The following is a 15,134-nucleotide window of genomic DNA, read 5'->3' on the forward strand; positions in this document are numbered from 1 at the left end:
CGATTAAGATCGTGTCACAGCTTTTAATGATCATTTTCGCCTGGCATAGATATATATATTTAAATCTAACATAACTTCTACTTAGGAAATATTCTGGTTTTTCACATATATGCTTCTGGATGGTGTGCTCGCGGAGGCCTGGCCTTTGCTCGTCTCCCGGACTCGCTCCCCGTCGCCTCCTTCCCCCAGGATCCTCCCGCCGCCTGCCTCTGGCAGCGCTCCCGGCTGGCAGGGAGCTGAGGCTGAAACCATCCCACAGGAGGAACGCAGTCCGGATGGATGGCTCAGGCACTGCGTCAGCCCTGCGCAGAGAGCACACGGATGTCCCCATACGCACAGCTGCTGCTCCGAAATACCGTGTCACAGACATCAAGGGGGAAACACTACTTACTTCTAATATTAAAAGCAAAGGGGAATGCAAATAAATTGATTTTTGCTGAAGTTTGACTTCCAGAGTTAAATTGTAATAAATACTTATTAGAAAGGACTAAAGGCCATCTTTGAAATGACCTGAGGGACAGAGTACATTATCTAAATACATGTTATTTAAATATTTATTTGTCAAGAGTAAACCTTAAATAAAAGAAAGGTAATTTGTCTTTGTTCCTCAGTCTTTCACATTTTTATGGCTATATTTTAACATTACAACTGGAAGAAAAGCTAATAAATGGTATTTATATATGGATGCCATTTGGCAGAATCCAGCTGTTAAACCCTTTTCACGGAAAAGTTTCAAAACATCTGTGTCCCTAACCACAGGATAATGTTTTCAGGTGGTTACATAAGAAATCTGAGATTTGAGTTTTACCTTATTTACTGAGATTTTATTAGTGTTGTTCCATTGTGAGCAGGGACAATAGGTGCAGGAAAATCCACTTCAGGGGCATCAAAGAAGTAAGCCTAAGTTATTGCAGAGGAGAAAAAAAAGACCATTTAGAAAGAAACACAGTGCTGCCTCACCAGCCCCTGTTCACACTTTCCATATCCACTGTTCATGGGGTGCTAACACAGCACTGAAACAACAGATTTCAATCATTTCTAAGTGTTTTTATCAGATTAGAAATATTCAATTCAAATGGCACTCTGAACTGGATTTTTAAATATAACAGCAGCCAGCAGTTAGCTTCCCAAGGCCTTTGAAATGATCTGTACTGGAAGGGACAGGACTGCAGAAATTTACTTGACTGTTTGCTGATTAACAGATGAAGATCCAGGCAGCCTACAGTAACAGGAACTCCTGCTGACTCTTGTGTTTTGCCCTCTTCCTGCATGCTGAGCAAACCTTTCTATTCTGGAAACTGAAGTGGGGTCAGAACTAAAGCCAGTATGGTATCATTCTGCTTAGTGCAACAAGGAGACAAAAAATAATTTAAGTCCTTGACATTATGTATTTCAGTAGCATTATGGTCTTCTGCTTTCAAAACGCTGATTTACTAAGTTCTGGCAAGTTTGCATTTTTATATATAAGACTCGTAAGCATGCACTATAAACTGAGCATTTAATCATTTTAGAGGATTAACTAAGCATAGCACTTGTTGGAATAAGCCGTCACTGGATACAACAAAGATTAATGCTTTGCTGACACTACGATGAATTCCAGATAAAAATTCTGTTCTGTAAGGAATTTTGTTTTAAAGCTATCTTCATTATTGAGTTTGTTATTGGCACTGTCAGTCAGATTGGCATCAATTTTTGAAATATTGAGAGATTTTCCTTTGGAGGCTTTTCGAAAGTACTTATTTCTTGATTAAAAAAGATTTTCCAGCAACGAGCCAGCCCCTCCTTCCCTGCACCATACCATGCTGCAAGCCCCAGGTAATAGCAGGTTAAAGAGGAAAGGCGGTGCTATACCAAACAGCCGAAGGACAGCAGGGCGTGGAGCAGAACAATGGTCCCCACAGTCGCCAGCGCAATCCTCCGGTTGTCATCTCTGACGGCAGGCCAGAAGGTCATCACCAAGACAGACCCCGAAAGGCACAGGGAGAACATCACCAGGACCCAGCGCACCACTTTTTGTGGAATAATCCATAAAATCTGTAAGGGAGGAAAACGAGCGTCAAAGAGACTGTGTGAAGCAGGGATTAATTTATTGAATGCATTGTTCTCTGACATTTCACCACTTCCAGCCAATTTGTGCACAAATTAACTCACGCTTATTTGAGGAATGAACAATGCTAATAGCAGCCACAGCAGCAAGGAGCTTTATTCCCAGGCATGACAAGTTCGTGTCCCCTGAGTTATCCCTTACTTGGATTTGCTGCCTCTGGGGAAATGACCTGTCCTGGGCTTTTCTGGGACCACTTGATGCTAGACAAGCTTGAACAAAAAGCTTTATTTTAGCCAAGCAAAATGAGCAAGAGATTTGTTCATATTAATCAAAGTCTTGGGGAATGGACAATCTTGTAAGAAATAGCAATGTTCTTAAACCAGGACCTTTTATCAGGGCATGTAATATAGGGACACGCTCTTTAGGCCATACGTACCGCTGTGGGAATATAAACGAAGAGGGAGTAGCCATATACACACACTATCTCCAGGAACGAGTACGAGACGATGTTCATAACTTTACTGTTCCTCCACATCAGAAATCCCCAGAGAGCAAGGGGAACAAGCCAAGCGTATGCAAAAATTGTTGTTGCGGCTATGGACACTGGAAATATGTCAAAAGATTTAACACTGTATTAGAATACGAGCCAGAATCAAGTGTACGAAGCATTCAGCACGAAAACTAGAAAGCTGCTTTTGAAATTACTTTCAAAATGTAAAGCATAAGTTATTAATAAATTGAGAATTCTGCGTTTATATCCACTTTACACCAACTACTTTGCCAGCATTTCAAATTATTTTAAAAGTAAAGAGTTCAGAAACTGTTCCTTTGTCATTTTCAATTTCTTTATTATATTTGGGTGTAAATGCTATTGTTTTCAGTGTGAAAAGAAGAGCCACATAGGAAAGAAAAATCTTACTTGAAAGTAGAAATTCAGCTACTGACAGATACTGAAAAGTGAGAGTAGAATGCAGACATGCCGTAGGTTCATGCCCTAAACGCTAAATTTTGCTAAAAAAAAAAAAAAAAATGAGAGAATGCAGATATGAGTGTCAAATCCCAAACTACTCAAGTAGTTTCCCTGAGGGCATCTGTGTTCTTCTGCAGGGACAGCAGTCTCCTTCAAACTACAAGGACAGGCAAAAGTAATTGGCTTCTGAGTCTGACTTCACTGGAGCACGTACCAGTAGAGCATCTTTTGCTTATTGCTGAGTTTACCAGAAGGTAACCACTTGCAGCCCTCCGTAGGTGATATGAGCAAAAACCTAACTCAGTCATTTCCTTTCTGAGGCCTGCAGGCTCCCAGGAGTCCATGGGCCCACGAAGGCATCTACAAAAGCACCACAGTGGCCGCTGCTGGGCGCAATCGCTAAAGCTAGAAAAGTAACTTCCAATTAGTCCTGTCTGCTCAGCTAAAACTTTATTTTGTAACTACTTTATGCTTCCCAGGAGCAGGGTTCTGCCAGTTACAGCCCACTTTAAGGACTTCTTCTGCATGGCTAAAAATTTAAAAGAATCAATCGATCAAAAAGATTACTAAGTCAAAGCTATGGCCTGTTTATCACATTACTGCACTAGCACGTTAAAACAAGCAAGCAAACACACAAAAAACCCTCAGGACTGTATCATACACTTACAAACCTTTTCTGAACTCGGGCACGTAGTGGTACGTCGGCTTGCCCAGGTGGATGAAGAAGTTTGAGAGATTGCCACTAACAGCAATGGCAAAGACAAGCGTGGTGCATATCCAAAAGGGACCTTAGAAGGAATCACAAGTTCAATAAGAAAACATGAAGGAAGAAGAATTGTAAAACAATACAATTCCAAATGCTTAGCTCAGAAGAAAACGTCTCACACCCCATACCTACCGTAGAGGTCAGGATTGCTACGGATATACAGCCTTACAAAGTTCCTCCCTGGTACGGGGAAAACAGAACCCTTGATTCGGTCCAGGACCTATGAAAACACACAGATTTGTCTGACTCAAAGTGTAAAAAAAGGAAACCCTCAGTGTCTGTACAAGGTATGGCTCAGACAACAGTTCTCCTCCCCTGACGAGGAGTATTAACCTGGTAAGTGTCCACATCGAAGAATGTCTGGTAGTACTCAAACGTCCAGAACGGGGCACTTTTCTTCTGTCCCGCAAGCAGCTGTATGGTGCGAAAAGAAACGTGGAAAACATTACAAGCCTGCAATTTACGCGTTCCTGGTTTGTTTACACAGTAGTTAAATGGTCATAAATGACATCATTTATAACACATGCCTTCTTCCGTATCACAAGTTCCCTCACTGACAGCTGCACTAGCAGAGCCTTCAGACAAAATCTGGGTGTTTCAAAGCTTCCTGCTCTCCTGCGCTGACAGAGACACAGCGCTGGGCTTTCAGCTGCTGCTGCGCTCATCCCCTGGCATATTCTCTTAGCTCAAATCACCACGATTACAGGACAACGGCCTAGGCTGCGACAGCTGAACAGCCAACGCACGTTCCCTTTACCAGTTCCGAGACGGGGAAGAAGCAGAGTTTTAAATCGCCCAGCACGAAGCCCTGGCGTCCTCCAGGCACCTCTCGGCGTTGCCAGCATCACTTGGGTACGTGCTGGTGGGGGCAGCGCGGGTGTGGGAGCATCACCCCTGCTTTATCGCGGCCGCCAGGTGCGGTAGGGGCATCACCTCCGCTTTATCGGAGTCATCGGTGCCCAGCAGCTCGTCGTCCTCCTCCCTGCCCGGCTCCTGCGGACGGCCACGCTGGCTCCTGGGGCCCTCGGCCGGCTCCTCGATGCTGACGGTGGTAGCGTCGGGGTTCGCTGCCAGCAGGCTGGCCGCGTCGGCGAACTCTGCAAGCAAGCGCAGCGCGGGGGGGTGGGGGGGGCGGTGAGCGGGCGCCGAGACACCGGCCCCGCCCGGCCCCGCTCCCCAGGCCGCGGGTTCGGTTCCCGGCGCCGCCTCACCTGGGAACTGGAGCCCGTCCGCGGCCGCCATGCAGCCCCCGGGGAGCCGCCGCCGCCGGCTCCCGGCTCCCGGTTCCCGGCTCCCCGCCGCCGCCCGGCCCGCACCGGCCGCCCCGCGCGCTTAAAGGGGCCGCGCGCGCCGCGCCCCCCCCAGCCAACGGGCGGCTGCGCTGCTCGCCTCTCCTCCCCCGCCCCTCGCGCTCCGGAGGAGCCTCGCGGCGCAGGGCGGCGCGGCGGCCAATCGGAGGCGTCGCCGCGCTTCCTCTTCCGGCTCCGCCCGCGCCGTTAAAGGGCCCGCGGCCCTGCCCCAACGGGGGGTGGGGTTGGTGCTGTAAAGGCGCGGGGTGGCGGGTGCGGTGTGCAACGGCCGCCTGCTCACGGGCAGTTTGACGTATATAAACATATACACACAGCAATGTGCTCGTGTAGGTATAACGGACATCTGTGTGCGCAAACATACGCAGCAATACGTATGTACTTAAATGTATACAACATAAATTTATGTATAAAATTTATGTAAAAAATGCAATGTGCATTTTATATATAAATATATATAGTGAGATATACGTATTTAAAAGTATTATATATAAAAAGCCATGTTATATATAAAATACACGTATTTTATGTCTCTATTTTAAATAAATATATACACATACATACATACACATTTTATTTATATAAAATACACACATGTATATCAAATACACACACGCAAATATATATAAAATACTTTTCATATCTATACATATACACACACATGTGTGTACATATATTTTATATGTATACGCATGTATATGTACGAAACATATATATTTACATTATTTTTTATATAAAATACTTTTCTGGGCGTCCTCCCAGCCTGCGTGACGAGCCCCGGTGCACGGCAGAGGAGCACAGAGGACGCAGCACGCACCACGCTACGCCAACGCCCTCAGCCACATCGCTTCCAAAGCCCCCGTTGTAGATGTTGGCGGCTCCCGAGCCTGAACGCGTGGGCTTAAGCGCCTCAGTGCTGACAGGCCCAGCCCTGGGGCACCATTAACCTAATTCTCGCTTTTAATGTGGGAAATCATCCCGATGCGGCCCCGCTCGTTACTAACACACGCGATTTACCCGAAAAAAGCCTTGCAGCTGTGCAGTCGACGTTAGAACTCTGCCCTGGCGCGGGCGGAGGAGCGCAGCAGGCGGGCTCCTCGCCCCCAGATGCGTGGAGTCCATGGGGAGGTGAAGGGGGGCAAGGCCAGGCAGAAGCTGGGCCAAAATGAATTGGGCCACGTGAACGCCTTTCCTCCCCACCTCGCTACCTTTGCCCCTGCTGTCTCGCTGCGTTCCCATCGGAAGCCCTCACCTCCAGCACGATGTTCAGCATCAGGCTGCTGCTACAGAAAGCCTTAATTCTTCTGCACGTTACTGCGAGCGTTGTTGTCGGCAAAACACTCATGATGCTGTTCCCCAACGCCATGAAAAGTCACATCCTAAAACAAGGCGAGAAGAGCAGAATGAACCAGAACCCGAAGTTCAGCTACGAAAACTGGGGCCCGACCTTTTTCAGCTTCCAGTATTTACTCTTCGTGCTGAAGGTGAAGTGGAAGAGGCTGGAGGACGAAGCCTACGAGGGACGTCCTGCTCCCAACACGCCAGTGGTGACTTCCCAGGGGGACGTCCGGCTCCTCTTCGACTTCATGCGAGGTCAGTAATCATCCTAGTAAATGGTTTGGGTGTGCTAAAATGGTAGGTGAGGACAAGAAGCTGCAAGAGGATAGGGACAAATCAGGGAACGTGCTGCATCTTTCCCATCAAACGAACGCCGCCAGCCTGCTCTGCTGTCTTGTGAGCTCTCATGCCACCCGTCTGCCTCTTGATTTTCTAAAATAACCTGCTTATTGTCCTGGATACAACATCCCTGCACGCCAGTAAGCTTATGAACCTCTTGCAAAAGCTGGCTCTGTCTGGAAATAACCTCCTTTTGACAGCAAAAGTGATAATTTGTTTTAGAGAGAAAAGATCCAGAGTCAGAACCGGGTGCAGTGAGTCACGACCATTGGCTGTCATTCCCTGTACATACAGAGAGTCCCATGCCAGCTCCGAAAGCCAGAATAGATCCTAGAAACTAGAAAGCACACAGTGTTTTTGCAGATTTAAAGCAGCTAGACATGAGGCAGAAGAACAAGAAGTTGCTTTGTACTTTGTCCGCTACCTCCCACTGAGGTCTCTGTAGAACGTGGAATTAATCATTAAGCAGCAGTGTCTGTCCCCATGGGAGGCATAAATCCTTCTCTTTCTCTACATATTTATATATAAAATAGGGTTGCACAATTCAAATAGAGATACACAATAACTACAGAAAGGTACCCCCGCTATTAGATTCTTTAAGATGCAAAATATGCTAGCAGCAGTTTTTTGAAGCTAAGCCCAGCCAGAAGGAAGATCTTGAACACACTTGAAATAATTTAGCATGGCCATGGACTAAAAATCCTGCAAGTTCTCTTAAACTGAGGCCTTGCAATCGATTATTCAGACGCAAACATGTGGGTACACGCTGTGTTAATCGGTAAGCAACTGCATAGATACTTTCGCCAGGGGCTTGTGTAACATTGGTTTAATAAATGCATAACCAAAGTTCTGTTTGGACAGGAAATTGCAGAAATCCACTGAACGCATGAACGCCTGTGGTGCATGACTGAGAAGTCTGCAGCTTCCACTCGGCCCAGCTAGAGCGGACACCTGAAAAAAGTCAGGACATGTCCAGTTGGTTCAACAGAACTAAGAATCTGTGCTTAGATGTCCATTTCTGAACGTCTGTCTGTTGAGAAACCTTGCGAACGATCATGCTTAATACTTTTCAAAGCCCTTCGTATGAAAGATCTCAGGGAGGCTGCCAGGCACTACATGCTGTATATCCATTTTAGAGCAGCACACTATCCCAAAATGCTGGTGACTTGAGAAATGGCTCTCATGGGGAGGACACAAGATGTGCATCTGTAGGGTACCTTCTCCCTTCACCGGGCTTTGCACAGAAAGGACCCTCCTTGGTTAAGCTCACTGTTGGATCCCGCGCTGGTCAGTGCCAGGCTAAAGAACAGAAAGCATCTTTATGCTTGTTTTGTACAGGAACTTGGTGGTACAGACGTTCTGCTGCCAATTTTTACGTCCTAGGAAGAAAGCTGTCCATAAAGTGGCTTAGCCACTGTCACCCAGGAAACCGCGTGGCAGAGGCTCACTTCAGCGTATTAATTCACTTCTGGCCTCCCTCCCACCACCAACTTAACCACAGTGTCCCCTGCTTTTCTTCTAGGTAACCGACCTTTAATCCTGAATTTTGGAAGTTGCACCTGACCTTCATTTATGTTAAAATTTGATGAGTTCAACAAGCTCGTCAAAGATTTCAGCTCCATAGCAGATTTCCTTATCATCTACATCGAAGAAGCTCACGCAGCAGGTACTGTACAAACATCATATTAATGCCCGCCAGAACTTCAGATATGTATCATTCCTTTTAGAAAGAAAAACATTTTGGCAAAGGAAGTAACTACAAATGAGAAAGAAATCTTCCTAAAATCAAAAGTGGCAACACCAAATCTAGACACCAGTTTGCATCCCCGATTCTCCAACGATTTGACTCACACATCTGACTTCACACTGAAATACTCCTGTTGAAGATGCTTATCTCTGTGAAGCGAAGCACATAGTTAAATCTTTGCAAAACTTCCTCCCAGTCGTAGTACAGCTCCTTTTGAAAAATATGAACAAAAATGAAAAGAGTGTTTCACAGAACAAAGGTTGACAGCATGTCTTAAGTGTTTTAAAAACAAAACAGTATAGTTTTTGTAAACCATTTTTAACATGTGTCAAGAACAGGATGCAGACTTTAATTAAAAAATAGCAAACAAACTGCACACGCTCTTTTATCTACACTGGACTAAGTAACATGTTGGCAGAGATTTTTATCCCCGGGTTAAGGTGGTTTTCTAAAATGCAACGTTTACAGTTTTCAAGTTTTCTAACATTACATCACTTACAGTTCTTGAGAAACAGACAGCCAAGCCACCAAAATCTTTTACTTGTTTCCCCTTTCCAAGGAAGTTATATGCAAATGTTTATTTGCATATTTCTAAAAAAACAAGGAAGGGCCTCCTCTCTCGTATATTTCAGTTATCAGATCTAAAATTAATTTTATAGGCTTAATGAGTAGAATCAAGCTGAATGAACAGCACTATTGCTGAGACTGCTAAATGAACAGGTATCAGCTAACAGCTGATAATCAGCTTGTAATTTAAAAATCTCCTTCTCTGCACCAATAATTTTGGCAAACTTTATCCGGATGGGATGCATCTCCCACACCTGGTATCCTTCCAGGCTTGCTTTATGTGGGAAAATTTCAGCTAAAATACATCAAGTATTTCTGAATCCAGGGCAAGGAAGAAATGCAGTTTGTTCAAATTAAAGTGGGAAAACAAACAAACAAACAAAAAAAACCGATGTGATTACTTATTTGCAAAGCTGTAGTGTTCTCCTACTCTAAAGGGGACCTTAATTTCATTAATTTTAGGAGTAAATTGCAATATTCTTTTAACACAGTTTTGGTACATGACACACAGTACATCTCCACCCCAACTGTCTACTCAAAATGTCCCTTGCTAAATACCTCTCTCATTTGTTTCAGATGGATGGGCTTTCAAAAACAATATCGTTATTAAAAATCACAGAAGCCTTGAAGATCGAAAAATTGCAGCACAATTTCTTCAGAAAAATAATCCTTTATGTCCAGTGGTTTTAGACACTATGGAAAACCTCAGCAGTTCGAAATATGCTGCACTGCCAGAAAGACTGTATCTACTTCAAGAGGGGAAGGTTATCTACAAGGTAAAACCCATCAACAATAATGGGCACAATACATGGAGATTCTCAACTTTTAAAATAAGAATGTTTTACATTTTATGCGAGTATTTCATTCTATTTCATAATTGCTAATTTCACAATTCACTGTAACTGTGGAAAAAAAGAAAAGGACTTGCAGTAAAACCAGTCTGGGCCTTTACAGCGTACATATTTGACGTACACCTCAGTCCTGCTCAAATATTTATCCCATGGCTCATTAGAAAACCTAGCTACATCTAAGCTGTGAGATCCAGGAACACTCCCCAGCTCCAGGATCCCAGCATTGGCCCTGCCCCAGCTACACAGCGGGGTGTGACCTGTGCACACACCATCTCCCATGCGACAGCTGCCAAGCAAAAGAAACCCAAGCACACCTACCCACAGCTCTGATTTAACTGCTGTGCTCTGAAGGACTTCTGCTCTGTGTATTTGAGCATTACTGTATAATTTTATTGCCTTTGCAGGGAGGAGTGGGGCCTTGGAACTATCACCCCCAGGAAATACGCACCATCCTGGAAAAACTGAAATAGAAAAAGAAAGAAGAGGACTTCAGAGTAAAGACTAGCTGGGTAAAAAAGCTCAGTAAGTTTTCATGGACATAACTGTTAAAATTAAAAAAAAAGAATTTAAAAATAACAGAACACTTAGAGAGAGAGTAACATGTGCATCTAAAGAGCATTTACAGTGTGGTTCATCATTTAGTTGTCTGGAGGTTTTCAAGTCTCATTGGTACGACCTCGTCTATCGCGTTGTAGTGTCTTACTGCACTTATACCACAAGCAGTAACGAACAGTAGCTGAGCTATTAGGACTGGATATCGACATTTACATTCCTAAGAAATATCATGCAGGATAAACCTCAGGGGTGGTGACATTTGCAAAAGTCAACTGGCATGAAAAACAACCAATTTCACGTTAATAAGTTTCTCTTGTACACATCTGATTTTCTTAAATGTCCACTTCCACAGACTTCAGAAGGCTTCTGAATAAGACAATCTCTATTAACATTTGTTTCTATTAATATTTGTTATGACAGTCATAGCTTAAAGCACAGACAGCTGTGACCTGATTCTAGAAAATATTTACAGAAACAAAGGATCGATCTGCAATTATTAAAACACCATCAGAGCATCGTACGACTCCAGCTTCTTTTTCCCCACCGGTTATTTATAAGTATTAGTAGAAGTTTATATACATCCTATTATTCTTGCACAGTTTCTTTTGAGTTAATGAGGTTTCCAATTTTATAACTTTTGAAGAACTTCTTTGAGAGTAAGAAGTAATGCCTCCCATTTAAGTATTTTACATTTTTTTCTATTCAACTCAGGGTGCAAGGGAAACATCTCACAGGAAACTGGGTTTTAATTCATATATTAAGAAAGCCTGACCTAAACACAATGATTTAAATGGACTTAGCTATGTTCAAGTACTCTCGATAACACTCCAGGTTATAAAGCTAGAAAGCTGTTACTATAATTAAGGACATCTAAGCACAGATTCTTAATTCTGTTAATGAACCAACTGGACATGTCCTGACTTTTTTCAGAGGTGTCCGCTCTAGCTGAGCCGAGAGGAAGCTGAAGACTTCTCAGTCATGCACCACAGGTGTTCATGCTTTCAATGGATTTCTGCATTTTCCTGTCCAAACAGAACTCTGGTTATGTATTTATAAAACTAATGTTACACAAGCCCCTGGCAAAAGTATCTATGCAGTTGCTTACCAATTAACTTCATTACGTACATTAAACTAGTGGTGAATACACACTACATCTGTATCTTCAAAAAACACTTTAATACAAAGTTTTAATAATAAATATTCCCTGCAATACAGATATCAAAATATAATACAAAAAGGAAAAAAAAGGTACAAACTTAAGCTGGACTTAAGTATTTTCTGCTGTGCCCTCTGCCATCACCCTGTGCACTGATACAAAATGATCAAAGGCAGACTTGATGATGAACCGCAAGTAAGTGGCTGGGAAATCAGGAAGCTGTAGAAGAAAAAAAAAGCTTATTTTAGTCTCTGTAGTAACATAACTATCAAACTATTTGCAGAAGTTTGTTAGAAGAACCTGTGTTCCTATGTCTGTTTTCAAATTACACATAAATCATGGTGTTCTAAAAAATTTAGCCAGCTTCAGAGATTCTTTAGAAGAGAGCAATTAAAAACAGTTGTCCCTCCCCACCCCTGAATCTTGATTGCAGCCTTCACAACAATTCAGGGAGGAAAGACCACCATTCTTCTGGAAGGAGCTCTTTGACACAGTTAGGAGCAGTAGTCAGATGCAACTTCATACCACAATCTACAGAGGAGCAGCAGGAAAGTGCAGTCTTGTATCATGATCTACAAATTTCTGTATCTAATGCTGAGTTAGCAATAATTATAAATAAAAATGTTTTGATTTTTCATGGTTTCTACCCAGTTAGTCTAGACATCCTGTTCCATGAAGCACTGCTGGTGTATCCTCTGAATACTCACTGGAAATTCTTCCATTTGAAGCTGTCCTTCTGTGTGTTGCAAATCTAGAAAATACATATTTTCAGCAAATAATGAGTAACAGTCTGCAATGCTGTGAAAAAATTTCACTGGATGTCAGAGTTCATGAGAGTTTAAGGAGCATGAACTTGCACAACATACAGAAATTGTTCTTTACAAGGTTATTTAAGAGAACAAATACTCTTCGCAATATCCCAGTGTAAAAATATAACTCATTACACTGCTTTATAAAACATCACCCAAGGGGCATTAAAAAACATAATAATGCAGGAAATGGCACTCTATTATACTATGTAAGTCTTATTTTAATTTTTGGAACAAAAGAGAGTGTACAAGTAGTGCTTGAGCCCTTCTACATCATTTTACATCTCCAAACAGCTAATCAGAACATCACTGTTCATAAACTTTATTTAAACGTGTCTATTAAACAAATGTCTAATAACATAATCATCAAGCCAGACCTGAATACTCAACAGACATGGAGTTAAAATGACTCTCTGAAAAAATACAGAGTGCATCAATGATAAAAAGGATGGTTTTATCTGTACGTCTCAATAGAACCTATATAAAATCTAAGCTCAATTTTATAAGCATAATTTTTACACACTGCAAACTTAGTGAAAGGCATAAAATTAAGATTTAACATTAGAAGAAAATGTATTGTTTCTTGGTGTATTTGTTTATCATTATCCATCTGAAAATGCAGTTTTCAAGTTGAGAAAATGGTACTATATAGCACCAGGCTACATGACAGGAAACCTGGTTATTTTCCAACATGTCCACGTTCTCACTCAATGTTCAAAGAAACCAATGGGCAACTCCCAAAATTTGATATTTATGCTAGAGGTGATAGCTCTCTCCAGAAGGTGCACCACTGAAATTTTTCAGGCAACTGTGGTCAAAATCTAAATGCATTACTGTGAAAATTACTTCATAGTAGAACATCACATGGAATTTTTGCAGGAAAACAGGGATTCCTGTGAAATTAAAAAAAAAAACTAACCAATACTAACTGAAATTATATGAAGAAATCTAGGTCACACGGCTCTACCAAAGCCTGACAATGTGACTAGTCTTGTTCTCAGATAAGTGCAAGGATAAAACATGCCAGGGTACACATCCTTGTGTTACTAAGTTAGTTTTCCAGGGGAGAAAAAAAGAAAGAAATAAAACTTCCTAATCAAGGTTTTTATTTTTGTTTAGTTATCTCTATACATAGTAACAATAAAAGTCAATTGGAATCCTCCCTAGTTTGCCTAAAAAAAGCTTTGTTATTCAAAAACTTTGAAATAAGTGAATTAGCAAATGCACAGATCAACATCACTCCCACAAAATCCCATCCACTTCAGATTCAGAATCTCACCTTTTTCAATGCACTGTTCAAAATCTACTGGGTCTTTAGATATGCTTCTTTCAATTCTCAAGGTCCGCACTAAAATACATAGCATTTAAAATATCAACATAAATTCTGCATTTTATTGAAAATGATGTTTATTGCATCACTTTCCATCTACAAAGCATCTTATCAGTATTAACTAACTCACTGCTCCTCTAGCTTAGGGACTTGGATTGCAATAAAACCACCACACTCCTGCTTCAGATTGGACAAACAAGGACAAGTTTTCAGTTGTGTTGTACAGCCTCTGCTGATAGTCAAGCTCCTGTACCCATGCTCTCACCTCAGAAGAGTCCTTTCGGTCTTACAGCTCACATTTTCCCTCACTTTATTTTAGAAAATAAAATTCAGTGTTGTCATACACGATTATAAAAATCAGTATTAAAAATAAATCATTAAAACAGTAAGCATTGCAGTTCTGTCCATAAGTCAGATCATAAGATCAGCCACCAACGTACTACAGAACTTAACTATAAGATCAATACAAGGTTGCTATGAGAACACAGGAACAACTGCAGCTGGGGCAGATTGGCCATCTTTTTCTGATGCGTTTATGAAAAACTTTGGACATGCAAGACAAGCGTTTTGTTAAGCTGTACCTTTATTAACATGCTAAAAGCAACTACTTAAAAATACGGGGCTACTGAGAGAATGTGCATGTAAGTGAATACATTTTGAATAATCTGTACTGTATACTGCAATACACGAAGCCTTACCCAAATAACACTGGATTGCGACTTTGCTGATTTTTACACATTTAGGAAAACCAATAATGAATTCCTGCGGGAACATTCCTGTCGTCGTCCAGAATGTTTCAGAACTTCTGTGAAGAAAGCAGAACAAAAAAAAAAAAGAAAACCACCCACGGCTATTTATAGCTGCCTTGAAAGAAGATTTAAAAATAAAGAAAGAATGCGAGGCCATTATTATTGGGGGGGGGGGCATTTTAGCTTGTGTTGGGGGAGCAGAAAATATTTCAGCTACGAGAGGCACCGTGGTGCCAGGGGACCCCCCTCACGGCCCCTCGCCGCCCTCACCCGTCCGCCATGTTCTCGGCGGGGTGCTCCGGGTCGCTGGAGGTGGCCAGGACGAGGGCAGCGCCCGCCGAGCTCCTGCACCAGTCGGCGGCCCCCATCGCGGGCCGGGAGCTGAGGGGAAGGCCGAGCCCGATGCCGCCGGTACCGGGCAGCGGCGACGCCCCGGAGCACCGCGGCTGTGGCCGGGCGAGCCGGTGCCGCAGCGGGCGGCGGCAGCGGGACCCCCGCGGCGGGGGTGGGGGGGACTGGGGAAACGGCGGCGGTGCCTCCCCGCGGAGCCCACCCCGGGGCCGCTTCCTCTCAGCGCCCCGCTCCCAGCCCCGGTCCCCTCCC

General features: G+C 43.1%; 3 protein-coding genes across 7 annotated transcripts; 1 reads left to right on the forward strand and 2 right to left on the reverse strand.

Annotated features, from left to right (window-relative positions):
• Window positions 1-9: 9 nt before the first annotated feature.
• Window positions 10-5,134, reverse strand: YIPF1 (Yip1 domain family member 1). 3 transcript variants are annotated; one of them, XM_035537149.2, is made up of 9 exons: window positions 4,995-5,134; window positions 4,717-4,880; window positions 4,117-4,197; window positions 3,916-4,003; window positions 3,689-3,805; window positions 2,484-2,650; window positions 1,852-2,034; window positions 809-900; window positions 10-302 (listed from the first exon to the last, which is right to left on the reverse strand). In XM_035537149.2, the coding sequence occupies exons 1-8, from the start codon at window positions 5,023-5,025 to the stop codon at window positions 814-816; spliced, it is 918 nt and encodes a 305-aa protein (XP_035393042.1). In that variant the 5' UTR covers window positions 5,026-5,134; the 3' UTR covers window positions 10-302; window positions 809-813. The 3 variants fall into 3 exon arrangements, with proteins under 3 accessions (XP_035393042.1, XP_035393044.1, XP_035393043.1); XM_035537151.2 differs by having other exon boundaries at window positions 10-342; XM_035537150.2 differs by having other exon boundaries at window positions 10-393.
• A 1,180-nt stretch (window positions 5,135-6,314) lies between these two features.
• DIO1 (iodothyronine deiodinase 1) lies at window positions 6,315-12,333 on the forward strand. Of its 2 annotated transcripts, XR_004777235.2 has the most exons (5): window positions 6,353-6,683; window positions 8,290-8,433; window positions 9,658-9,857; window positions 10,337-10,454; window positions 12,077-12,333. XR_004777235.2 is itself a non-coding variant. In XM_035537152.2 (4 exons), exons 1-4 carry the CDS (start codon window positions 6,353-6,355, stop codon window positions 10,400-10,402), a joined length of 741 nt encoding a protein of 246 aa, XP_035393045.1. In that variant the 5' UTR covers window positions 6,315-6,352; the 3' UTR covers window positions 10,403-11,003. The 2 variants fall into 2 exon arrangements, 1 of the variants encoding a protein (XP_035393045.1); XM_035537152.2 differs by lacking the exon at window positions 12,077-12,333 and having other exon boundaries at window positions 6,315-6,683; window positions 10,337-11,003.
• IFT25 (intraflagellar transport 25) lies at window positions 11,645-15,115 on the reverse strand. 2 transcript variants are annotated; one of them, XM_035537154.2, is made up of 5 exons: window positions 14,802-15,115; window positions 14,481-14,587; window positions 13,732-13,800; window positions 12,351-12,394; window positions 11,645-11,862 (listed from the first exon to the last, which is right to left on the reverse strand). In XM_035537154.2, exons 1-5 carry the CDS (start codon window positions 14,897-14,899, stop codon window positions 11,755-11,757), a joined length of 426 nt encoding a protein of 141 aa, XP_035393047.1. In that variant the 5' UTR covers window positions 14,900-15,115; the 3' UTR covers window positions 11,645-11,754. The 2 variants fall into 2 exon arrangements, with proteins under 2 accessions (XP_035393047.1, XP_035393049.1); XM_035537156.2 differs by having other exon boundaries at window positions 14,481-14,584; window positions 14,802-15,103.
• Between the last annotated feature and the right edge of the window lie 19 nt (window positions 15,116-15,134).

This window comes from Cygnus atratus, chromosome 8 (genome assembly GCF_013377495.2).
Source record: "Cygnus atratus isolate AKBS03 ecotype Queensland, Australia chromosome 8, CAtr_DNAZoo_HiC_assembly, whole genome shotgun sequence".
Lineage (NCBI taxonomy): Eukaryota > Metazoa > Chordata > Aves > Anseriformes > Anatidae > Cygnus > Cygnus atratus.

Coding starts and splice junctions, on each gene's coding strand:
- IFT25 (XM_035537154.2), bottom strand. CDS start 14,899: ATGGGGGCCGCCGACTGGTGCAGGAGCTCGGCGGGCGCTGCCCTCGTC. Junction 12,395..13,731: donor TGAACAGTGCATTGAAAAAG/GTGAGATTCTGA, acceptor TGTATTTTCTAG/ATTTGCAACACACAGAAGGA. Junction 11,863..12,350: donor TTCAAATGGAAGAATTTCCA/GTGAGTATTCAG, acceptor TTTCTTCTACAG/CTTCCTGATTTCCCAGCCAC.
- YIPF1 (XM_035537149.2), bottom strand. CDS start 5,025: ATGGCGGCCGCGGACGGGCTCCAGTTCCCAG. Junction 4,881..4,994: donor GGACGGGCTCCAGTTCCCAG/GTGAGGCGGCGC, acceptor GCTTGCTTGCAG/AGTTCGCCGACGCGGCCAGC. Junction 4,198..4,716: donor ATGACTCCGATAAAGCGGAG/GTGATGCCCCTA, acceptor CGCACCATACAG/CTGCTTGCGGGACAGAAGAA.